This window comes from Tachyglossus aculeatus, chromosome 1 (assembly GCF_015852505.1).
Source record: "Tachyglossus aculeatus isolate mTacAcu1 chromosome 1, mTacAcu1.pri, whole genome shotgun sequence".
Taxonomy (NCBI): Eukaryota; Metazoa; Chordata; class Mammalia; order Monotremata; family Tachyglossidae; genus Tachyglossus; species Tachyglossus aculeatus.
In genome coordinates this window covers 128,104,847-128,130,290 of record NC_052066.1, presented here as the reverse complement: position 1 = coordinate 128,130,290, position 25,444 = coordinate 128,104,847, and the positions used below count along the sequence as shown (strand labels likewise).

General features: G+C 41.4%; 1 protein-coding gene across 1 annotated transcript in view; it reads right to left on the bottom strand.

Annotated features, from left to right (window-relative positions):
* The window catches only part of EYS (eyes shut homolog), a 136,539-nt gene that overhangs the window by 45,222 nt on the left and 65,873 nt on the right, over positions 1-25,444 (bottom strand). The window contains exons 5-6 of the mRNA XM_038745845.1: positions 19,056-19,170; positions 12,312-12,455 (exon numbers count right to left, since the gene is read on the bottom strand). Coding sequence (XP_038601773.1) covers positions 12,312-12,455; positions 19,056-19,170 — 259 coding nt within the window. The remainder of the gene's footprint in view (positions 1-12,311; positions 12,456-19,055; positions 19,171-25,444) is intronic.

Here is a 25,444-nt window from a genome sequence, read left to right as displayed (position 1 = left end):
TTGGCTTTCATACCTGATGCCTGCTCAGCTTGTTTTAGGCTTTTCACTTCCTCTTTACAATCCTTGTCCACCTGCAGGCTTGTCCTCTGCCTCCCACCCTCTAACTGTAGGTGTTCCTAAAGACACAGTCCTGAATCCCTTTCCATTACCCATCTATAACTACTCCCTTGGACACCTTACTAACTCCCACAGCTTCAACTACCATCTCTACACAGATGATTCCCAAAGTAATATCCCTCTGACCTGACCCCTCTCCTCCAGGCTCACATTTCCTTCTCACTTCCTTCTCACTTCAAGAAATCTCTACTTAGATGTTCCACCAATAACTCAAACTTAAATGTCCAAAAAAACTTCTCACCTTCCCACTCAAACCCTGTCCTCCCCATGACTTTTCCACCACTGTAGACAACATCACCCTCCTCCTTGCCTCACCAGACCATTAACTTGCATTACTCTCAACTGATCTCTCTTATTCAACCCACAGATTCCATCTGTCACTAAATTATCCACCCTTTCACACTAATCCAAGCACTTATCTCACTTTGACTATTGCTGCAGCTTCCTCAATGACCTGTCTCCTGTCTCTCCTTACTCCAGTTCATACTTCATTCTGCTGCCTGCATCACTTTTCTAAGAAAGGTTTAACCCCTGTCTCCCCACTCCTCAAAAATCTATAATGGTTGCGAACCATACCTGAATCACAGCACGGAAGAAAGAAGGACAATGCTTAAAATTGTGAATCAGTCAATTAGTGGTATTTATTGAATGCTGTGTGCCAAGAAATAAACTAAACACTTGGGAGAGTATAATAGAACATTGAGGGTAGACCTGAGGAAAGGAGCATGGTCTAAGTGGCAAGAACCTAGGCCTGCTGAGTGATATTGGCAAGTGACTTGTCTTCTTGCTGTCTCTGTTTCCTCAGCTGTACAATGGCAATTCAATAACTGTTTTCTTTCCTACCTACTTAGACTGGGCACCACATGGGGAACAGAGACTGTGTCCAACATGATTGCCTTTAATCTACCCCAGAGCTTAGAGCAGCATTTGACCATGATAGGAAAAAAAGTCTTTCTTGCTTTCCCTTTCGACCCAAAGAACTATGAAAATGAATTGATTGATTATCTTTTTGGCAGAAATCAACATTCAGCTTCCTAGTTTAAAAAGCAAAAAATCTTATACTGCAAAATTTGGACATTATTGCAACTTTTGCACTTTACATGGTCTTGAATTCTAAATCTCATTCTATTTCAGAAATGGATTTTATGGTGCTGGATCTATAATTAATATTCCACAACAATGGACTTGATTGTCCATTTGCGATAAAGATATATATCTTCTCTTTCTTGAAGTGCATATTTTCATATTTGTATCCTAATTTGGATATAGCACAGCCTTTTCTTATAATGTGGCCAAACAAATGGCAAAGAAAAAGAGCTTGAATAAAATTTCCCTGTCTATATTTCACATACCAAGAAACAAAGAAAACCCCTTCAAAATACCTTGCATATAGATCGAGTGTGCATGCCTTTGGTGTCTGTAGCAGACGAAAAATTGCATTATTCAAAAAATGGTTCTCCAGAATGTCAGAGCCCACAGTTACTTCTTTTTTTTTTCTTTGGAAATGAAAATACCTTTCAGTGGGAAAGTGCCAGTATCATTGTTTATGAGTAGTAAAACAATTTAAATACGATGTATTTGGCTTCTATACTATATTTTCTTACAGTCTCTAGTTACTTCAATTCTATATTGAAATCTCAACTCTTCTGTCAGTATTGCGAATCAACAAACCATGTGAATATCTCTGCTCAATCCTCATCCCTATAACATAACCTAACATATTTAATGCACACTGAGTTTATTTGGCACTGAACACATTTTGACTAGAATAATAATTCAAATTCACTCAATCTGAATTAGCTAGGGAGAAATGGACATTTACCAGACTGATCATATTTAAGACTCTTTTGAGAGCCATATTTACACAATGGATATTACACATTAGCATTTGCAACCACCATAACACATCTGATAGAAAATGCAAACTGCCTCATGGGTGAGGCATAAGGAGTTTGGTTTTTTGTTGTTGTTTTTTTGACCACCTCCTGGGAAGTAGTATTCCGGATGAAATTCTGGGTGTGGACATTCATTCAGTCAATTTAAGTTTGCTTTAAGATCAGGTCCATAAAGAAAGTTAACTACAACTTGGAAACTAAAATAATCTTTCAAATACTCCAATTAAACTGTGCAATTGTAATTTGGGTTTTTAATGAAAGAACATAGAACTTTCCTGAATGTGTTTTTCTTGAACCCAGTCAACTCCAAATAACCTGGCTTTCTTTCCCTTCCTTTGAAGTCCATAATGTCCACCTCTGCCACCCACTCCAGATTCTAGTAACTATCATCTACCAATCCCCCGGGTCCCACTTCAAATTTTATTAAGAAATTTGACATCATTAGGTGTGAGCTCCCCAAAATCGCCCCTGCCTCATCACTCCCTCCCTCTTCTGGCCCCTCTTCAACTCTCTCATCCTTCCCAGCCTTATCTCTGAGGACATCTCCTACCTCCTCTCAAAAGCCACCATCTCCACCAGTGCATCTGACCCCATTCCTTTGCACCTTATCAAAACTCTAGCCCCCTCTCTTCTTCCTTCCCTAACAGAGATCTTCAACCTTTTGCTCTCCAATGGCTTCTTCCCTACTGCTTTCAAATTAACCCATGTCTCCCCTATACTAAAAAAAGCCTCTCTTTGACCCCCAATCTCCCTCCTACCATTTCTTTCCAAACTTCTTAAGTAAACTGACTACACCTGCTGTCTCAAATTCCTCTCCTCCAATTCTCTCCTTGACCTCTTCAATCTGGCTTCTGTCCCCTTCACTACACAGAAACACCTCTCAAAGGTCATTAATGATCTCCTTCTTGCCAAATCCAACAGCCTCTACTCCATCCTAACTCTCCTCGAACTCTCAGCTGCCTTCAACACTGTGGACCACTCCCTTCTCCTGGAAATGTTATTTAACCTTGACTTTAGTGACTCTGTCCTCTCCTGGTTCTCCTCTTTATTTCTCTGGCCATTCATTCTCAGTCTCCTGGGCCTGGCAGTCAGAAATTCATGGGCTCTAATCCCGGCTCTGCTACTTGTCTGCTGTGTGACCTTTGGCAAGTCACTTCACTTCTCTGTCTTAGTTACCTCATCTGTAAAATAGGGATTAAGGCTGTGAGCCCCACGCGGGACATGGACTGTGTCCAACCTGGTGATTTTTTGTCTACTCCAGTGCTTAGAACAGTGCCTGGAACATAATAAACTCTTAAGAAGTACCATGATTATTACTATTAACTGGCCTGGAACACCTTCCCTCCTTGAATCTGACAGACAATTACTCTCCCTCCCCTTCAAAGCCTTATTGAAGGAACATCTCCTCAAGAGGCCTTCCCAGACTAAATCCCACCTTTCCTCATCTCCCACTCCTTTATGCGTCGCCATGATTTTCTCCCTTTTCTCTCCCCCCTCCCACCCCAACAGCACTTATGTACCTATCTGTAATATGAATTGATGTCTGCCTCCCCTCTCTAGACTGTAAGCTCATTGTGGGCAGGAAATGTGTCAGTTTATTGTACTCTCCCAAGTACTTAGTACAGTGCTCTGAGCACAGAAAGCGCTCAATAAATATAATTGAATGAATGAAAGAATGCTAACAATTGGAGATTGAGTTATTCATTCATTCAATCATATTAACTGAATGTTTACTCTGTGCAGAGCACTGTATTAAGTGCATAGGAGAGTACGGTATCATAATAAACAGAAACATTCCCTGCCCGCAATGAATTTACAGTCTAGAGTCGGTTGCCTGGAATATTTATGAAGAGTCCAAAGACAGGATGTCCTAAGAAATATATCAAACTCATATCTCATATTTCATTATTTAAAACTATTAAAGTTTTACATTTTCAATGTGGGCTTATGGTTGCTACTTGAACAGTTTTAACAACCTTTTAGCAGAGTTTGTCATGTGGATGACATACACAGTGTTCCTCTCATCAAGTTGCCTTCCTCCCTTCTCCACTTCCTTTCTATTACCTGTTCATTAAAATCTTGGGACCTTGACAAAAAGTCTTGCCTCCTTCCCCCCGCCTCCCCAACCCCAGTTACCTTAAAATTTATTTACCTCACATTCCTTCAAGCTGACTTACTGTTCAGTAGAATGTTTTGGGGGAAGGAACAGTACTCAGAGTTTACTTTTGCTCCTCTCCCCATCGCCCCCACTCCCTCCCTCTGCCCTACCCCCTTCCCCTCCCCACAATACTTGTGTATATTTGTCCATATTTATTACTCTATTTACTTTATTAATGATGTGTACATAGCTATAATTCTATGTATTCTGATGTTATTGACACCTGTATACTTGTTTTGTTTTGTCGTCTGTCTCCCCCTTCTAGACTGTGAGCCCGTTGTTGGGTAGGGACCATCTCTATATGTTGCCGATTTGTACTTCCCAAACGCTTAGTACAGTGCTCTGCGCACAGTAAGCGCTCATTAAATAATAGAATGAATGAACGAATGAATGCTAACATTTCAATTCTGCCCCATGAATTTTACTCATGAAAAGCAGCATGGTGTAGTGGATGGTACAAAAACTTAGGAGTCAGAAGGTCACGAGCTCTAATCCCAGCTCTGCCACTTGTCTGCTGTGTGACCTTGGGCAAGTCACTTTACATCTAGAACTTCACATCTTCACATTCAAGCGTTTAGTACAGTGCTCTGCACACAGTAAGCGCTCAATAAATACGATTGATGATCTATGTGCCTCAGTTCCCTCATCTGTAAAATGAGGATAGAGACTGTAAGCCCCAAGTGGGACAACCTGATTACCTTGTATCTACCCCAAAGCTTAGAACAGTACTTAGAAAATAATGACATATTATTATGATTATTAATATTTACTTCTATTAATAAATTAACCTGTCACCTTTTTTAAAAAAAATCCACTTTATTGCTTGAAATAAAGATACTGAAAGTAAACAAGAGGAAGATAAGAGTTTTCAATCCCCTTTATGTCTGCTTTTCAATAGAGTACTTGCACAGAAAAATTGTATGAAGAAAAAAATTGAACCCAAGAAGAAACTGAGAGCCTGGGCCCTATTTGCAGAATATTTTCATCAAGTTCCTTAATAATTCAGAGTACAGAATGTAAATATATGGACACCACTTATACTGCTCATGTAAACACAGTCTATATGGAGAGATGACTGGTAGATAATATTCAGGAAAAAATTCTAAATGTTACCAGTTTACTTGAGCTATGCCTATGCCTTCAGGAGGAATAAGTACTTGTAATATTATAAAAGATTAGACTACTCAAATTTAGAGTAGAAACAAACACTACACAGAAAAGAGATGGATTTAAGATTTTTATATAGCCTTTAACAAACACTGAGGAACATAAACTTTTTTGCCATGTTAATGCATGCTATACATTTTTTTCTTTCAATGAAATAATTGCAAGCGATGGATAAAGTTTTACATGCTCATTTTCCTGGTAACATAGGAGATAATAAAATGAAACTTCTGAAACCAAATCATTATTATTGATGAATCCCAAATATGTTTAAATCTTCAGTGCAATTTACTTAACTCAAAACATGGGCAAAATAATTATTGTCTTTTGAAGATAAAATCTAATATGAAGCCTAAATTGAGATTTGCAAAAAATAGTCTTTGGGCAAAGTCTAAAGCAAAATAATTTGTCTGGTTGAAAGAAGACAATAATGATGGCATTTGTTAAGCACTTACTATGTGCAAAGCACAGTTCTAAGCACTGGGGGGTATACATGGTGATCAGCTTGTCCCATGGGGGGCTCCCCATTATACAGATGAGGTAACAGACTCAGAGAAGTTAAGTGACTTGCCCAAGGTCACACAGCAGACATGTGGCAGAGCTGGGATTAGAACCCATGTCTCTGACTCTCAAACCCATGCTCTTTTCACTGAGCCACACTGCTTCTCTATGCAAGAGATATTTTGGAAGGATGGATAAAAAACATACTCTGGTCTAGGGATTAGTTGTGCTGTCATTCTTCCATTACTAGTGCTTATTGTCCTGCCTCAAAGAGTAAATTGAGATGACCACCTTCTTGCCAAATCTAATGAACACTGCTCTATCCTAATCCTCCTAGACCTCTCGGCTTCTTTCAACCTTGAGGACTACCTCCTTCTCCTGGAAACATCTGCCCTTGCTTCACTAACACTGTACTCTCCTGTTTTTTTCTCTCTTTCTGGAAATTCCTTCTTAGTCTCTTTTGCCAGTTATTTCTCTGACTCCCTAGCTATGTGGGCCCCTCAAGACTTAGTTCTGGGTCCCGTTCTATTCTCCATTTACACCTACTCTATTAGATAATTCATTCACCCACAGTGTCAACTCTACATGGATGACTATCAAATCTGTCCCTCCAGTCTTGACTTTACAGGAGAAAGTCTTGCATTTCCACCTTCCTTCGGATCATCTCTGCTTGGATGTTCCACAGACTCGTCAAAGTTAATACGTCCAAAACAGAACTTCTGATTTTCCAAACCAAGCTATCATCCCCTTGATTTTCCCACCCCTGTAGACAACACCACCATTCTTCCTGTATCACAAGTCTGTAACCTTGGCATTATCCTAGACCCATCTTTCTCATTCAAACTGCATATTTAGTCTGTCACCAAATTCTAACAATTCTACTTTAGCGCCTTAGAATCTGCTTCTTTCCATCCAGAATGCTACCATGGTGATTCAAGCATTTATCATATCCCACTTTGACCAATGCATCAGTCTCCTCAATGACATCCTTGCCTCCCTCCTCTCCCCTCTTCTATCTATAATTCCCTCTGCTACCCAGATTATGTTTATTTAAAAAAATCATTCTGTAGATGTCCCCTCACTCCTCAAAAACCTTCCATGGTTGCCCATCCATTTCCACATTAAAATAAATTCCTTACTATATACTTAAAAGCACTCAGTCAGGTCTCCCTATCCTACACTTAACTTCTCCCCCACTACAATTCAGCCTACAGACCTCATTCCTATAACACCAACTACTCATTGTGCCTCAAATCTCACCTCTCTTGTCTTAGACCCTTTGCCTCCTCCATGGAACATCACTGATAACCATTACAAATGGTAGCTTCAGCAGCTTTGAGACAAGCTACACCCACAAGCCTTTCAGGATATTTTTTGAAAGAAAGTCCTGTGAACTTTTATGGAACACTTGAAAATACTGGTTACAGAAACATTTCCTTTACAGACTAATGCACCCAGGTAAGAGTTGCAAGATGCATCTCTGTAGGGTGTCAAAGTATGGCATAAAAAAAATAATGGTATTTGTTAAGCACTTACTATGTGCCATGCACTGATCTAAGTGCTTGTATCTACAAGGTTATCAGATTGTCCCACATGAGGCTTACAGTCTTAATTCCCATTTTACAGATGAGGGAACTGAGGCACAGAGAAGTTAAGTGACTTGCCCAAAGTCACACAGCTGATAAGTGGCAGGGTAGGGATTAGAACCCATGACCTCTGACTCATATGACTCAGTGAATGACTCCCAAGCCCGTGATCTTTCCACTAAGCCACGCTGCTTCTCATAAAGAAATCCAGCCTGAGACACCTGACTTTACATCTATTATGCCATTACCTAATGTAATGTGATGTCACCATTTGGAGGTCTCTGAATGCTGTCCATATATTCCTGGACCTTGGGTATTCTTCCAAAATACTCTAACCCTTCTCAATTGTTCCAGAGACATTTTTTCCCCTCCCAGATTCTTTTGAACACAGACACTGCTTTTAGGTTCCAAACCCAATGGTAGAACAGAGGCAGAAGGAACTTTGGCAGTGAAAATGGAAATACAAGATACAAAGGACTCTGGTGCTGAATCCATACTGGTAGGGAGAGAAGTAAACTAGAACACTGTCCACTCTACCTTCCTGCCTTTCTTGGATCTTCCGTAAGGTCCATCAGAGTGCAATTGATCTTTGTTGCATATCAGGGGCAAGAGAAGGCTAACAATAATAATAATAATAATGGCATTTCTTAAGTGCTTACTATGTGCGAAGCACTGTTCTAAGTGCTGGGGAGGATACAAGGTGATCAGGGCGTCCCCCTTGGGGCTAACAGTCTTAAGAGAAGCAGCGTGGCTCAGTGGAAAGAGCACGGGCTTGGGAGTCAGAGGTCATGGGTTCAAATCCCAGCTCCACCACTTGTCAGCTGGGTGACTTTGGGCAAGTCACTTCGTTTCTCTGGGCCTCAGTTCCCTCATCTGTAAAATGGGGGTTAAGACTGCGAGCCCACCATGGGACAACCTGATCACCTTGTATTCCCCCAGCGCTTAGAACAGTGCTTTGCACATAGTAAGCGCTTAACAAATGCCATTATTATTATTATTATTAATCCCCATTTTACAGATGAGGTAACTGAGGCTCAGAGAAGTTAAGTGACTTGCCCAAGGCCACAGAGCTGACAAGTGGCAGAGCCAGGATTGGAACCCATGACCTCTGACTCCCAAGCCCGGGATCCTGCCACTGAGCCATGCTGCTTCTCTATTGCATCATGACAAGTTGAAAATTTCACTCCTAACAGGAGTATTTTGCATTATTCAACCTGAACTCTGGAGACTACAAAGCAAAGGAGTACTTTGCATTATTCAACCTGAACTCTGGAGACTACAAAGCAAATTTGTTCTCCATCCCCATTATCCCTCAAACAAACAAAAAGATATGTCAGAGTTGACACTTCCCCATCATCAGTGAATTTGTGTCTACCAACTGTTACATTGTACCCCCCTCAAGCACATAGTACAGTGCCCTGCCCATAAGCACTTAATACCATTAAGTAAAACTGTCATTAACCCAGTCTCATTTGATTCAATCTATATAGCTGTGCTTGATGATGTAATAAGGGATATAGAAATAAGATTATTATATACCTCCTTTCTTCCAGGAAACCCTATCGATAATGTAAGTGAAGAATAGTTTGAGGAGAAAAGAAAACACAAGCAGAACTCACAAAAAAGACAGAGAAAGAATAATAATAATAACATTTTTGATATTTGTTAAGTGCTTACTATGAGCAAAGCACTGTTCTCAACGCTGAGGAGGATACAAGGTAATCAGGTTGTCCCAGGTGGGGCTCACAGTCTTAGTCCCCATTTTACAGATGAGGTAACTGAGGCACAGAGAACTGAAGTGATTTGCCCAAAATCACACAGCTGACAAGTGGCGGAGCTGAGATTTGAACCCAAAACCTCTGACTCCCAAGCCCGTGCTCTTTCCACTGAGCCACGCTGCTTCTCTAAAAAGAAAGAGTTGAGGGAAAAGGAAACCTCCATTAGAACCAAAATAGTCCTTTTAGGAGGAGGGAATGAAAATGACTTAAATCTGTGCTGGGATAGTCACATTGTAACTCAATCAATCAATTCACCAGTTGTACTTACATAGTCCTTACTGTGTACAGACCATTATCCTAAGCACTTGAGAGAGCAAAATATATTACCCCAGCCCTTAGAACAGTGCTTGGCACATAGTAAGAACTTGACAAATACCATCATTCCAGCGCTTAGTACAGTGCCTGACACATAGTAAGCGCTTAACGAATATCATTATTATTATAACAGATTTGGTAGACATGTTCCCTGCCCACAAACAGCTCATAGTCTAGAGTTCCCACCTAAATGCGCTCGCATTTGGGAAACGGCATGGTTTAGTGGCAAGAGCACCGGCTTGGGAGTCAGAGGTCGTAGGTTCTAATCCCACTTCTGCCACTTGCTTGTCAGCTGTGTGACTTTGGGCCAGCCACTTAACTTCTCTGTGCCTCAGTTACCTTATCTGTAAAATGGGGACTAAGACTGTGAGCCTCATGTGGGACAACCTGATTATCTTATATCTCCCCTAGCACTTAGAACAGTGCTTGGCACACAGTAAACGCCAAACTAGCTCTCTTCTCCCCTTCAAAGCCCTACTGAGAGCTCAACTCCTCCAGGAGGCCTTCCCAGACTGAGCCGCCCTTTTCTTCTGCTCCTGTATGTATGTATATCACCTGTATATATGTATATCACCTGTATATATGTATATATGTTTGTACATATTTTTTTTACTCTATTTTTTTATTTATTTATTTTATTTGTACATATCTATTCTATTTATTTTATTTTGTTAGTATGTTTGGTTTTGTTCTCTGTCTCCCCCTTTTAGACTGTGAGCCCACTGTTGGGTAGGGACTGTCTCTATATGTTGCCAATTTGTACTTCCCAAGCGCTTAGTACAGTGCTCTGCACATAGTAAGCGCTCAATAAATACGATTGATGATGATGCTCCTCCTCCCTTCCCCACCCCTACTCCCTCCCTCTGCTCTACCCCCTTCCCCACCCCACAGCACCTGTGTATATTTGTACATATGTATTATTCTATTTATTTTATTAATTATGTGTATATATTTCTAATTTTATTTATCTATTTTGATGCTATCGATGCCTGTCTACTTACTTTTTCGTTGTTGTCTGTCTCCCCCTTCTAGACTGTGAGCCCGTTGTTGCGTTGGGATTGTCTCTATCTGTTGCCGAATTGTAATAATAATAATAATGATTCATTCATTCATTCAATCGTATTTATTAAGCGCTTACTGTGTGCAGAGCAGTGTACTAAGCGCTTGGGAAGTACAAGTCGGCAACATATAGAGACGGTCCCTACCCAACAACGGGCTCACAGTCTAGAAAATGATGACTTTCATTAAGCGCTTACTATGTGCCAAGCACTGTTCTAAGTGCTGGGGGAAAGATAAGATAATCAGGTTGTCCTACGTGGGGCTCACAGTCTTAATCCCCATTTTACAGATGAGGTAACTGAGGCACAGAGAAGTTAAATGATTAGCTCAAAGTCACGTGGGGCTCACAGTCTTAATCCCCATTTTACAGATGAGGTAACTGAGGCACAGAGAAGTTAAATGACTTGCTCAAAGTCATACAGCTGACCAGTGGCAGAAGCGGGATTAGAACCCGTGACCTCTGACTCCCAAGCCTATGCTCTTTCCACTGAGCCACGCTGCTCTGCACACAGTAAGTGCTCAATAAATACGATTGAATGAACAAATACCATCATTATTATTAACTAAGTGCCACCACAATTGCTCTAGGAGTGGGGCAGGCCCCATAGATGATACCTAGTGCCCTTTGCCTCAAATCAGGGTTTTGATTCCATTCTATGTGTTGTCTTTACTGATAAATTTGTAAATTATGGGTGGGTGGTCACACAGTTCAATTTGAAACTAGTGCTGAGGGATGCCTCGTAGGGATCAGACTAAGGAAGGACTCCATTCAACATCTTCGTTGATATCTAACTGAAGGAACTGCACATTTGCTTATATTTTCAGGGGACACTAAATTGGGAAAACTTGCTAACATTTCAGAATTCAGGAACGAAATTCAAGGCATCACAGACAAATTGATCCCTCAAAACCAGTCTGAATTGTGCTAAGGCAGAAAAATACTAGCAGATAACAGATAATCAAATGAATGAGTAAACAGTAAAACACCATCATTAAAAAGTGTAAACATATCATCTGGGATATATTATCAAGAATACGACATTAAATACTGGGGCACAACCCTGCTTGCTGTGCCTTGTTTAGTTCACCACAATCTAAAATCAATCAGTGAATAGTACTTACTGTCTCTGTGTATGGTATAGTACTAATGTGCTTAGGAGAATTGAGGTAGCAGGCCTGATCCTTTCCCTCAAAGATCTATAGATCTGTAGAAAAAGAGACCTATGAGATGAGTTATAGGAAAGTGATTATTTTAGGCTGTTAGGGATAACAGTAGCCCCGAAGAAAATTCAGATCCCTGCCCAAGTAGTTACCTTCTTCGGGGTGAAAAGGGAAGGCGGTAGGGAAATGATTCCCCCGGATCTACTGAGGGAACAGAAGACTGTGTCCGACCCACAAAATTTGAAATAACTCTGGTCGATTCCGGTCCCTTGATTTTCGGGTTTTTTTTTTTTTTTTTTTTGGAGGAAACCACGTTCCCGGGTTTTTCATCGTGAGACGACCACTATGTGATCATCTTCGGAAAAGAGCCCATTGAAAGAGAGAGACACTCTTTGAGCCCACTGAAAAAGGGGAGCATCTTTTGGTGCAGTTATCTCAATTCCAAGCCAAGGAACCGGTCCACAGAGGCCAGCCTTTTTCCTTCCAAACTCGAGAAGGCAGAATGGCCTATGACAAGAGAAAACCCCGATTCAATTTGGATGGGCGAAATGGAAATCCGCCCAGAAAGGATCCCCACCTTTGTCTGGGTGTATTTTTCCGATGCTCTTTTTCTCCCCCACCTCCGGTTTCCGAGCAGGAGCAGAACAGCATCCCTTGCTGGGTCTGTTTTTCCGATGCTCATTTTCTCCACCACCTCCGATTTCCCGAGCAGCACAGACTGCTACCCACATCACAGTTAATCCTATATGTGTTTCTGCTGTTGTTTTCCTTGTTTTGTATAATCTGCTAAACTTCCCGCTGCCTGTCTCTATGCAGGGGCTGCTTGAGATGAATGAGTGACCACAGAGCCCCCAAACTGGTACTAATCCTCAGAAATCGGTATGCCTATGGGCACGGGTGGAGTGAAGCATGTAATTTGCACCTCGCTGAACACCTTGTTGAATTAAATGCCTTTAGGCCTATCGCTTCCTGTGATCACAGGTGAGTCAGACCTAGTGGCTCCAAGCGAAGATCTAAATGTTGACACATCCGCAGGAGTGTGGGTGAGATGTTTACTTTTTTAAGGGCCGAATCAATCAATCAATCGTATTTATTGAGCGCTTACTGTATGCAGAGCACTGTATTAAGCGCTTGGGAAGTACAAGTTGGCAACCTATACAGTCCCTACCCAACAGTGGGCTCACAGTCTAAAAGGGGGAGACAGAGAACAAAACCAAACATACTAACAAAATAAAATAGAATAGATATGTACAAGTAAAATAAATAGAGTAAGAAATATGTACAACCATATATACATATATACAGGCCGAAGACAATGGGACTCTAGTTGGTAGATAAGGGCCAGTATTATGCGGGAGAAGCTCAGTGTAACGGGCAACCAATATATTCATTCATTAATTCAATCGTATATATTGCGCTTACTGTGTGCAGAGCACTGTACTAAGCCCTTGGGAAGTACAAGTCGGCAACATATAGAGACGGTCCCCACCCAACAACGGGCTCACAGTCTAGAAGGGGGAGGCAGACAACAAAACAAACTATGGAGACCGTCAGAATAAATAGAATTATCATCATCATCATCATCATCATCAATCGTATTTATTGAGCGCTTACTATGTGCAGAGCACTGTACTAAGCGCTTGGGAAGTACAAATTGGCAACATATAGAGACAGTCCCTACCCAACAGTGGGCTCACAGTCTAAAAGGGGGAGACAGAGAACAAAACCAAACATACTAACAAAATAAAATAAATAGAATAGATATGTACAAATAAAATAAATAAATAAATAAATAAATAAATAAAGTAAAAAAAATATGTACAAACATATATACATATATACAGGTGCTGTGGGGAAGGGAAGCAGGTAAGATGGGGGGATGGAGAGGGGGACGAGGGGGAAAGGAAGGAAGGGGCTCAGTCTGGGAAGGCCTCCTGGAGGAGGTGAGCTCTCAGCAGGGCCTTGAAGGGAGGAAGAGAGCTAGCTTGGCGGATGGGCAGAGGGAGCAGGGCATTCCAGGCCCGGGGGATGACGTGGGCCGGGGGTCGATGGCGGGACAGGCGAGAGCGAGGTACGGGGAGGAGATCAGCGGTGGAGGAGCGGAGGGTGCGGGCTGGGCTGTAGAAGAAGAGAAGGGAGGTGAGGTAGGAGGGGGCGAGTTAGAATTATAGTTATACGCACATCATTAACAAAATAAATATAGTAGTAGTTCATTCATTCAATCGTATTTATTGAGCGCTGTGTGCAGAGCACTGTACTAAGCGCTTGGGAAGAGTGCCTCGTTCTTGCCTGTTCCGCTGTCGACCCCCTCCCACATCCTCCCTCCGCACATCCGCCAAGCTAGCTCTCTTCCTCCCTTCAAAGCCCTACTGAGAGCTCACCTCCTCCAGGAGGCCTTCCCAGACGGAGCCCCCTTCTTCCTCTCCCCCTACTCCCCCTTCCCCTCCCCACAGCACCTGTATATATGTTTGTACATATTTATTACTCTATTTATTTTACTTGTACATATTTATTCTATTTGGTTTATACGTTTTGTTGTCTGTCTCCCCCTTCTAGACTGTGAGCCCGCTGTTGGGTAGGGACCGTCTCTATATGTTGCAAACTTGTACTTCCCAAGCGCTTAATACAGTGCTCTGCACACAGTAAGCGCTCAATAAATACGATTGAATGAATGAATGAAGTACAAGTCAGCAACATATACAGACGGCCCCTACCCAACAACGGGATCACAGTCTAGAAGGGGGAGGCAGACAACAAAATAATCAGCTCCAAAGATAGGGAAGTGGAATACAATTAACAGAGATTCCATGATCACAGGAAATATATATATCCGAAGGTTTTGATAAGAAACAAAGAAGGAACTGTGCTCAGGACACCCTCAATGCTCCAATACCATTGACTGGTTGACTGAAAATGTTCTGCATGAGCATAAGCCATATATTTCAATTGCTCGGGGATTGGTACAGAACAACGTCATGCTTTGCTAAATAAACTGAAGATTAGTTTTTCTGAATTAGTTTAAACTGATTTTAAACTCCAGAGCAAGATGGACTTACTTTGGTTTCCTAAATCTACAGGCACCTAACAAGCACTAAAAACAAGACCATGAGTATCAAAACAATTGAATAGCTAGTTTTCTTTCCTCTTCCCTTCTACCTGATATTCCTATAACAGAAGAAAGATGAGGTTCATGTTTCCTAGTAAAATGGAAACGACTAAACGACTGTCGCTGCTGCTTGGTATTATTCGAAAGGACAATTAGGTTTTGCTGCAAGAAAGTGACATTTTAAGCTACTGAGATAGTTCTGGCTGTGGCAGATCTAATGACACAAACAGTTCAGGTCACAACCTTATGATAAAACTATTCATCCTTGCAATCAAGTATGAATAACACTGTTCTAAGAGTTGGGTGTGGACCAGTTTGATAAGGTGTTGCCTGCCCATCCCCTGCTGGGAACTTTTTCCTCCCCCAAACCAATAGCCCCAAGGAGAAAGCAGAGGAAAATTGGCTATTCAGTGGCCAGAATTCCACTCCTCGGGTTACAGCTATCAGGATCCTCCTTCAATCAGTCATATTTATGGAGTGCTTACTGTGTGCAGAGCACTGTACTAAGCGCTTGGGAGAGTACAATATAACAGGCTACCCTGGTTAGGTAGCTGCATTCCCTGCCTATATTAAAAATGTTAGCATTTGTTGAGCACTTACTCTGTGCCAAACACTGTTCTAAACGCTGGATGAGCTTGAGTATCTTTGCGTTATGTAAAACCCTTAAATATGTGGCAGCCACTACAAGTGTTGAGATGAGATGGCTTGACTACTTAGCAGAAAACTGAATATATTAATGGGATCAGTGACATTTCCTAGGCACCCCAATCTATCCTAGAACACTTCTTGGCAACTTGGGACACTAAAAACAAGACCATGAGTATCAAAACAATTGAACAGCTAGTTTTCTTTCCTCTTCCCTTCTACCTGATATTCCTATAACGGAAGAAAGATGAGGTTCATGTTTCCTAGTAAAATGGAAGTGTAGTTTAGTGGTTTTTCCCTACTCTCACTGCAAATGTTCTTCAGGAGAGAAATAGTGAGCTAAATTCCAGACAATTTTCCTTTAGCACGACTGAAAACTAAAATATCAGCAGAGTTTCTAAGTACAGCACTAGAGGCAATATGGTATAAAGGCTGAGGGAGAAACGACTGTCGCTGCTGCTTGCTATTATTCAAAAGGACAACCGCGTTATAATGATAATAATAATGATGGTACCTGTTAAGCGCTTACTATATGCCAAGCACTGTTCTAAGTGCTGGGGTAGATACAAGGTAAACAGATTGTCCCACATGGGTCTCACAGTCTTCATCCCCATTTTACAGATGAGGTAACTGAGGCCCAGAGAAGTTAAGTGGCATGCCCAAGGTCACAGCAAACAAATGACGGAGCCGGGATTAGAACCCATGACCTCTGACTCATTCATTCATTCATTCAATCGTATTTATTGAGCGCTTACTGTGTGCAGAGCACTGTACTAAGCGCTTGGGAAGTACAAGACGGCAACATATAGATATGGTCCCTACCCAACAATGGGCTTACAGTTTAGAAAGGGGAGACAGACAACAAAACAAAACATGTAGAGAGGTATCAAAATTGTCAGAACAAATAGAATTATAGCTATATGCACATCATTAACAAAATAAATAAGCCCAAACCCATACTCTTGCCACTAAGCCATGCGTTATCCCGAGCCGAGGGGACCATCCGAAAGCGCTGAGTACAGTCCTCTGCACACAGTAAGCGCTCAATAAATATGATTGAATGAATGAATGAATGAGGGGATGCTAGCGTTGGGCTCAGCCCTTGGTTGCTCTCTGTCCTCATTCATTCAACTGTACTTATTCATTCATTCAATCGTATTCATTCAGTGCTGTGTGCAGAGCACTGTACTAAGCGCTTGGAAAGTACAAGTCAGCAATGTAGAGAGACAATCCCTGCCCACAACGGGCTTACAGTCTAGAAGGGGGGAGACAGGGGAGACAGAAACGAGTAAACAGGTATTAATATGCATAAATAAAATTATATATGTATACATACATACACAGTTAAATATTAATTAGTATTAAGTGCTTACTGTGTGCAGGGCAGTGTACTAAGCGCTTGGGAAAGTGCAATACAGCAATAAAGATTGACAATCCCCGCCAACAGTCTGGGGTAGGCGAGGCGGGGAGAGAGACATCAATATAAATAAATAAAATTACAGTTACATACATAATTACAGATGAGAAGCAGCATGGCTATGAGAAGCAGCGTGGCTCAGTGGAAAGAGCCCGGGCTTTGGAGTCAGAGGTCATGGGTTCAAATCCTGGCTCCCCAAATTGTCAGCTGTGTGACTTCGGGCAAGACACTTAACTTCTTTGTGCCTCAGTTACCTCATCTGTAAAATGGGGATTAAGACTGTGAGCCCCCAGTGGGACAACCTGATCACCTTGTTACCTCCCCAGCGCTTAGAACGGTGCTTTGTACATAGTAAGTGCTTAATAAATGTCATTATTATTATTATTTTATGTGCATAAGAGCTCTGGGGCAGGGAGAGGATGGGAGGCAGAGGGACAGCCCGGGCTGTGGGACCTTTTGGAGGGGGGATGCCAGTGCCGGTCAGGCCCGTTAAGGATCTGAACACGGAACAGGACTGATGACCCACGGGAGGAAGTTCTCAGTGCCCCTGGGTTGAGGGTTTAAATAGTGTCAGAGCTCTCACTGGCCCTGGATTAAGGATTTAACAGAAGCAGGATTTGTTGCACTTGTTTTTCTGTAAATGAATACATGTTTTCTTTCTGTGATACTGAATATCATGGTTTGTTGCATCTGTAACTGTCACAAACTTCTCCCCACCGCCCCATCCCTACTTTAGTCTACTGGGACGTAACACTGCATGCAGAGTACTGTACTAAGTGCCTGGGAGAGCACAATATAACAGAGTCGGTAGACACATTCCTTGCCCGCAGCAGCTCGCAGTCTATAAGGTTAGACATTAATATAAATTAATAAATTATGAATAAGTGCTGTGGGGTTGAGGGAGGGATGAATAAAAGGAGTAAATCAGAGTGATGCAAAAGGTTGATGCTTGATACACAATAAGTATTTAACAAATACCATAATGGTAGCAGTAATGATTTTAAACTACAACCATTTTTTGAGGCCAAGTACTCCATAATGAGCAATTGGGTGGAGTATAAGCAAACATGGACACCCAGAGATAGTCATAATTCAATCCAACGTTCCTTTGGCAATGCAGACCTGTATTGTATAAACCCTCCTAACCTCTAGTCCTCTGCTTTTTACACTGGTTCACATTGCTTTAAAATGGGTAAGTACTCCAATGCAAGTGTTTCTTAAGACCTGGTTTTACAAGAATGCAACTCTTCTATTTTAGGAGAACTGGATAATAATAATAATTGTGGTATTTATTAAGCTCTTACTAAGTGCCAAATGCTGTTCTAAGCATTGGGACAGATAAAAGGTAATCAGGTCAGACTTAGTCCTGTCCCGCATAGGGTTCATAGTCTTAATCCCCATTTCACAGATGAGGTAACTAAGGCACAGAGAAGTGAAGTGACTTGCCCAAGATCACACAACAGACAAGTGGCAGAGTCGAAATTAGAACCCAGATCTTTCTGACTCTCCGGCCTGTGCTTTATCGACTAGGTTACACTGCTTCTCAGTGTGAGGTATATGATGGGATATATATATATATATATATACATATATATATATATGTATATACTATTAATAATGTAGGTAATTGATATTCATGATAATCAATACCTTAATTTGGGGAAAACAGCATACATTTCCCTATAACTCCAGCTTCCATTAATTCTTGTTCTCTCCTCAATGTAATTGCACAATGCCTCAGCACTTCTCTGAAATATTAACAACAATTGACCCATTCTATCTTGTCATAATAAGGTAATTTTCTGGATTTGTTTGTTTATAAGGTCTTATCCTTTTCTAAAAAAAAGCTAGGGAAAAGGTCTACTATTTTTATCTATGTGAGTTTATAACATCAGGATATAATTAGCTTTTTTTATACTAACACAATCTATTTACTTGCTTGATTGAGAAATAATAAATCTTGTAGGAAAGCAGTCAAAAAACCCTATTACTAGACTTTATGTGTCTTGCATTATTGATTTAAATAAATAACATATGCATGAATATATGTTCTTCTCTTCTCCTAGATTAATAAATGTTTCTGCAGCTCTGGCTGACTGGAGCTTTTGTACTTTGAGGAGCAGAATTCGTTTACCATGTATTAAATTACTTACTTGGAATCCTCCAATTATATTGAAACACAATCCTTCATTCAGACAGTTGATACTGAGCAGCCGGCAGTAGTCAATTGTTTCCTCACAGTTTTTTCCAGTAAATCCTGGCATGCAACTAAAAAGAGAGCAACAAACTTTAGAAGGCAACATTTAAAAGGCAACTGCCCTTAATTGGGCTTCCTAGATCTAGCAAATAATGTATCTTCAATAGCATAAAATCTTGTCTTAGTTAAAATCTATAAAATATTATACTAATATGAGCTATTAAAGTGGGTTGCTTTGACTCTGCACATTTCCATTTTGGCACACAAGAAATCTCTATTGATTCAGCAAGGTGCAGATATTTTTTTTTTTCCCCAGCCAGATGGCTTTCTATCTTCTTTTGGGAATCCATGACTAAAATCAACCTTGAGTTAAACTGATATTTAACAGTAAACTATAGTTTTGGAAACCCATTAGAATGGATGAGTCTATTAGAGAGAAATGAAAAAATGATGACAAATGGGTTTTAGAACAGTTAGTAGAGTCATTATACACTGATGATTAGCTGGCAGGAGATAATAATGACACACTTGAGTTTGAAGAAACAATATAGGGATCCACTATTGATGATAATGGTAGGACTGCAATTGGGTTGGTTTAATTATAAATTTCCTCTCAAGATAAAGCCTAACATTCTGTTCTATGACAGTCCATTAGCTCCACTCTATATGGTGCCCTAAAATACTATGGAGGCTATGAACACGGACACTAACTCTAGCTTCTCTATCCCAATTCTCTTTCAGTTACTTAAAATGGCTTATTTTATTTTTGGTGCCTTATTAAAGCCCCTTTCTTATGACAAGTAAACAAGTCTATTAAGGGATGAACACAAATGTTTCTAAACACAAAACAGGTGTGAAGCTCATTTCTAACATTTTTAGCATTTTAGTTATGACAATAGAATATAGATTTCAGCAGTAACCACACTTTTATATTATTGGCTGTACAGTGAATAAGGAATACAACTATTCTGGTAAAGGCAGGGCTGGAGGGAAGTTGGGAATGAACAGGATAATTTTAAACTAAGCACAGCCCTTTATTAATGAAGGAGATTGTCATGACATGGGGAGTCCTTTGATTCAAGTGTGCTGGCCCAGGATAGGGATCCCAGTGGAACACTGCATTTCCCTGGAGCCCAAAATGCAGGAAATCAAGATAAAATACACTGATACTCCAAAATGGTATAATGTCCAGAACAACTTTGCCTTCGGGCCACAGGAAGTTTCATGCTACTATTGACTGGGTTTGGGTTTTGAATTCTGCTGTCATATCTTTAGACACAAGGCAACAACACTCTGTATTGCCAGAAACTCCATTATTATGGTCTCTGTCTATAGAGGGAGTGTAGGTGCTGCAGGCTGGAAGTTTAATCAGCTTGCTTCGGCACCGTGATTTCATTGGCATCAATCAGTCAATGGTATTTATTGGGAACTTACTCTGTCTTTAGTAATGTATTGAGCACTTAGCAGTGTAGCACTTAGCAGTGTAGAGAAGCAGCGTGGCTCAGTGGAAAGAGCACAGGTTTTGGAGTCAGAGGTCATGGGTTCAAATGCCGGCTTTGCCAATTGTCAGCTGTGTGACTTTGGGCAAATCACTTAACTTCTCTGTGCCTCAGTTACCTCATCTGTAAAATGGGGATTAAAACTGTGAGACCCCGGTGGGACAACCTGATCACCTTGTAACCTCTCCAATGCTTTGCAGATAGTAAGCGCTTAATAAATGCTATTATTATTATTATTATTATTACAAAACTGGCAGCTCCTCATGTGCAGGGAACCCATCTACCTACTCTATTGTGTTGTACTCTCCAAGAGCTTAGTAGAGAGTTCTGCACATAGTAAGTGGTCAATGAATGTCACTGAATAATCAAAAAGAGTATATAGAGTTTGCGAATATGATCCCCATCTTCAAGGAACTTACAGTCTAATGGGGGATACATATTAAAATAAATTGCAGGTAAGGCAACAATTGAGTATAAGGACATGTACATGAATGCTGTAGGAATGGATATGAGAGGGTAAATACCTAAGTGCTTTGGGGTGGAACTAAAGGAATGGGAGAGGCGGTTAGGGAGGGAAAAAGGATGGGTGGATGAGATCTTAATCTGGATAGATTTCCTGGGGGAGATATTATTTCACTAGGACTTGGACAATGGGGAAAGTGATGGTCTTTCAGATACGAAAGGGGAGGGAGTTTCTGAAAGGGGGTGGGTTTGAACAAAGGGTTAGGGTTATTGAGGTGTGTGCAAGGGACAATGAGTAGATTGGTATTATATAAAATGCGGTGGTGAGTAGGGAAACAGCATGGCCTCGTGGCAAGATTACGGTACTGGGAATCAGAGGAAATGTATTCTAATGCCGGCTCCGCCACTTGTCTGCTGTATGGCCTTGGGAAAGTCACCTAATAATAATAATTAATACTAATTATGGGATTTGTTAAGCACTTACTATGTACCAAACACTGTTCTAAACGCTGGGGTAGATACCAGGGAATCAGGTTGTCCCACGTGGGGCTCACAGTCTTAATCCCCCTTTTACAGATGAGGTAACTGAGGCACAGAGAAGTTAAGTAACTTGCCCAAAGTCACACAGCTGATAAGTGGCACACCTGGGATTAGAGCCCATGACCTTTGACTCCCAAGCCCAGGCTCTTGCTACTGAGCCACACTGCTTCTCCTTAACTTCTCTGTGCCTCAGTTACCTCATCTGCAAAATGGGGATTAAGACTTTAAACCTCACGTAGGACAACCTGATTACCTTGTATCTACTCCAGCACTTAGAACAGTGCTTGGCACATAGTAAGCATTTAGCAAATAGTACAATTATTATTACCACAATACAGTAACATATTTATCCCAACTCCTATAGCCACCTACTGGCAACTCTGGATAAAGAAAACTGAAGGATCAGAGGATATATCTATACTGCTAAGCTTATATGGTAAAAGCAGCAATTATTTCACTTCTCACTGCCTCATCTTGGAATCCTGGGGCTAGATAACTTTCCATATATACTGCATTGCTCAGTACAGGGCTCTGGGCATAGTAAGTGCTAAAGAAATATCAATGATTGATTTTATTAGGTATCATTTCATGGACACCTTCGTGGTATCCTTGATTCAAACCACAGGTTCGACCATCACTAAATCATGTCAGTTCCACCTTCACAACTAGCTAAAATCCATACTTTCCACTCCATCAAACTGCCACCACAATAATACAATCACTCATCCTATCCTGCCTGGATTACTACATCAGCCTCTTTGCTGACCTCTTAGCCTCCTTTGTCTCTGCTCGAGGCCATACTTCACTCTGCTGCCCATCTTTCTACAAAAGTGTTCAGGACTTGTCAGCCTGCTCTTCAGAAAATTCCAGTGGTTGCCCATCCACTTCCAAATCAAAGAAAAACACCTCACCATTGGCTTTAAAGCATTCAATCACCTTGCCCCCTTTACCTCAACTTGCTACTTTCTCCTTCTACAACCCAGCCGGCAAACTCGGCTCCGCTAGTGCTAACCTTCTAATTGTTAGTGCTATCAATCTTGCCTATCTCACCACTGACCCCTAGCCCACGTCCTGTCTCTTCCTGGAACATCCTCCCTCGTCAATATGACAATTACTCTCCCACTTTTCAAAGCCTTATTGAAGGCACATCTCCTCCAAGAGGCCTTCCCAGACTAAGCCCCACCTTTCCTCTTCTCCTCCTCCCTTTTGCATCACCTTGACTTGCTCCTTTTGCTCTTCCTCATTCCCAGACCCAAAGCACTTACAAATATATCTGTAATTTATTTATTTGTACTGATGTCTGTCTCCTCCCTCTAGACAGCTAGCTCATATCTGTTTATTGTTGTATTATACTCGCCCAAGCGCTTAGTACATAGCTCTAAGTGTTCAATATATGTGACTGAATAAATGAATTAATGGCACAGGGCTAAATCCCTCCCTCACAGGGGATCAAGAGAAGGGGTGGATCACAAGCACGAGGCAATCTAAAGCAGAATCCCTTCCCAGGTGGAATTATCCTCCAAATAAAGCTCAAATGTTCCCAGAAGTCAGGACATGTCGGTCACTCTCACCCTTTCCAGTGTTTTCACCTTTATCTGCTTTATTCACACATGTCCCTGCCTCAGAGTATATGGTCTTCTCCTTGTTATATATTTTATAGTCTGATACACATATTACCTTGGTTGGGGGAGCTGAAATATCCAGAAGTAGGGGAATATCTTCTGCGGCCGTGCCACTGGTGTTGAAAATCTCTGACAGAACTAGTATCTAAAGTATTACATAAACAGGTACAATAGGGATCATGGAAACATCTGGCTGACATGGGCTGCAAAGACCTCCATTTTGGTGATAAAATGGGACTTATACATGAAATTCCTGTAAAATTCAACTTCACATATGCTGCTTTCCTGCCTACCATCTTGCTGGATGCACCCTCTCTTCCAGTAAGATAAATAACTGGCAGGGGCCAAAAAAGTGAAAACAGCACTGTGCAAGCCACTAGATCATTATAACAATCTCTAGACTGAGACTGCTCTGTTGTTTTAGACAGGAGAGTCAGGAAGTGACTTACAGAAGCAGAGAAGGGGTAGAGTAGGAGAGGGAGAGACACATACTCCTGTAGTGGGGATGTGGAGCGTCTAGTTCTGAAGCTGTGGCATTAAATGTTTCTCGACTGTGAACCCGTTGTTGGGTAGGGACTGTTTCTATATGTTTCTTACTTAATAATAATAATAATCATGGCATTTATTAAGTGCTTACTATGTGCAAAGCACTGTTCTAAGCACCGGGGGGATACAAGGTGATCAGATTGTCCCACGGGGAGCTCACAGTCAACCCCAATTTTACAGATTAGGTAACTGAGGCCCAGAGAAGTTAAGTGACTTGCCCAAGGTCACACAGCTGACAGTTGGCGGGGCCAGGATTTGAACCCATGGCTACTGACTCCAAAGCCCGTGCTCTTTCCACTGAGCCACGCTGCTTCTCTACTTGTACTTGTACTTCCCAAGTGCTTAGAACAGTGCTCTGCACACAGTAAGTGCTCAATAAATACGACTGAATGAATGAATGATTCAAATAGTTAATATGACCCTGACAGGGTGAATTGTCCTTTTCTCCTTTTCATAGGACAGATGAGAAAGTTCAGTGTAAACAAAAGGAATGAAACATGAAAAGGGTTGTGGTCAACGGTAGACTAAGGTGAGTTAAATTGAGTTTAATTTAGTCACGGTCATTTTTTTTAACGGTAGCTGCTAAGTGCTAACTATGTCTGAGGCACTGTTCTAAACTGTGGAGTAGATACAAGCTAATCCAGGTGGACATAGTCCATGTCCCACATAGGGCTCACATTCCTAATCCCCATTTTACTGATGCAGTAACTGAGGCACAGAGAAATTTAATGACTTGCCCAAGGTCATGCAGAATAATAATAATAATAATAATAATAATATTTGTTAAGCAGTGTGGCTTGGTGGAAAGAGCATGGACTTGGGAACCAGAGTCATGGGTTCTAATCCCAGCTCCACCACTTGTCAGCTGTGTGACTTTGGGCAAAACACTTAACTTCTCTGGGCCACAGTTACCTCTTCTGGAAAATGGGGATTAAGGCTGTGAGCCCCACGTGGGACAACTTGATCACCTTGTATCCCCCCCAGCGCTTAGATCAGTGCTTTGCACGTAGTAAGTGCTTAACAAATGCTATCATTATTATTATTAAGCACTTACTATGTCCTAAGCACTGCTCTAAGTGCTGGGGGGATACAAGGTAATCAGGTTGTCCTTGTCCCATGGGGGGCTCACAGTCTTAATCCCCACTTTACAAAAGAAGGAACTGAGGCACAGAGAAGTTAAGTGACTTGCCCACAGTCACACAGCTGAGAAGTAGCGGAGCCAGGATTAGAACCCATAACCTCTGGCTCCCAATCCCATGCTCTTTCCACCAAGCCATGCTGCTTAACAAATACTATTATTAGTAGTAGTATTATTAATGTTATTATTCTGCATGACCTTGGGCAAGTCACTAAACCCATAACCCAAAACCTTTGACTCCCAAGCCCAGGCTCTTTCCACTGAGCCACTGCTGCCATGCTGATACACAGCATACAGGTGGTTTCTGCCTCCAGGTCCTTGTAAATCTCAGGCCCATGCTCTGTCCACTAGACCTTGGTGTTTTTACATTTCCTGTGGGCAAGGAAAGTTTTATTTCTTATTCCGTGCTTTCCAGGCGCATGGTAAGTACAGTGCATTGAATCAAGTGGGTGCTAAAACTATTAGAAGAAATAAGAGGGAGAAGATGGAGAGGGAAATGGAGAAAAGAAAAGAGACAGGGAAAGGCGGCGGCAGAGAA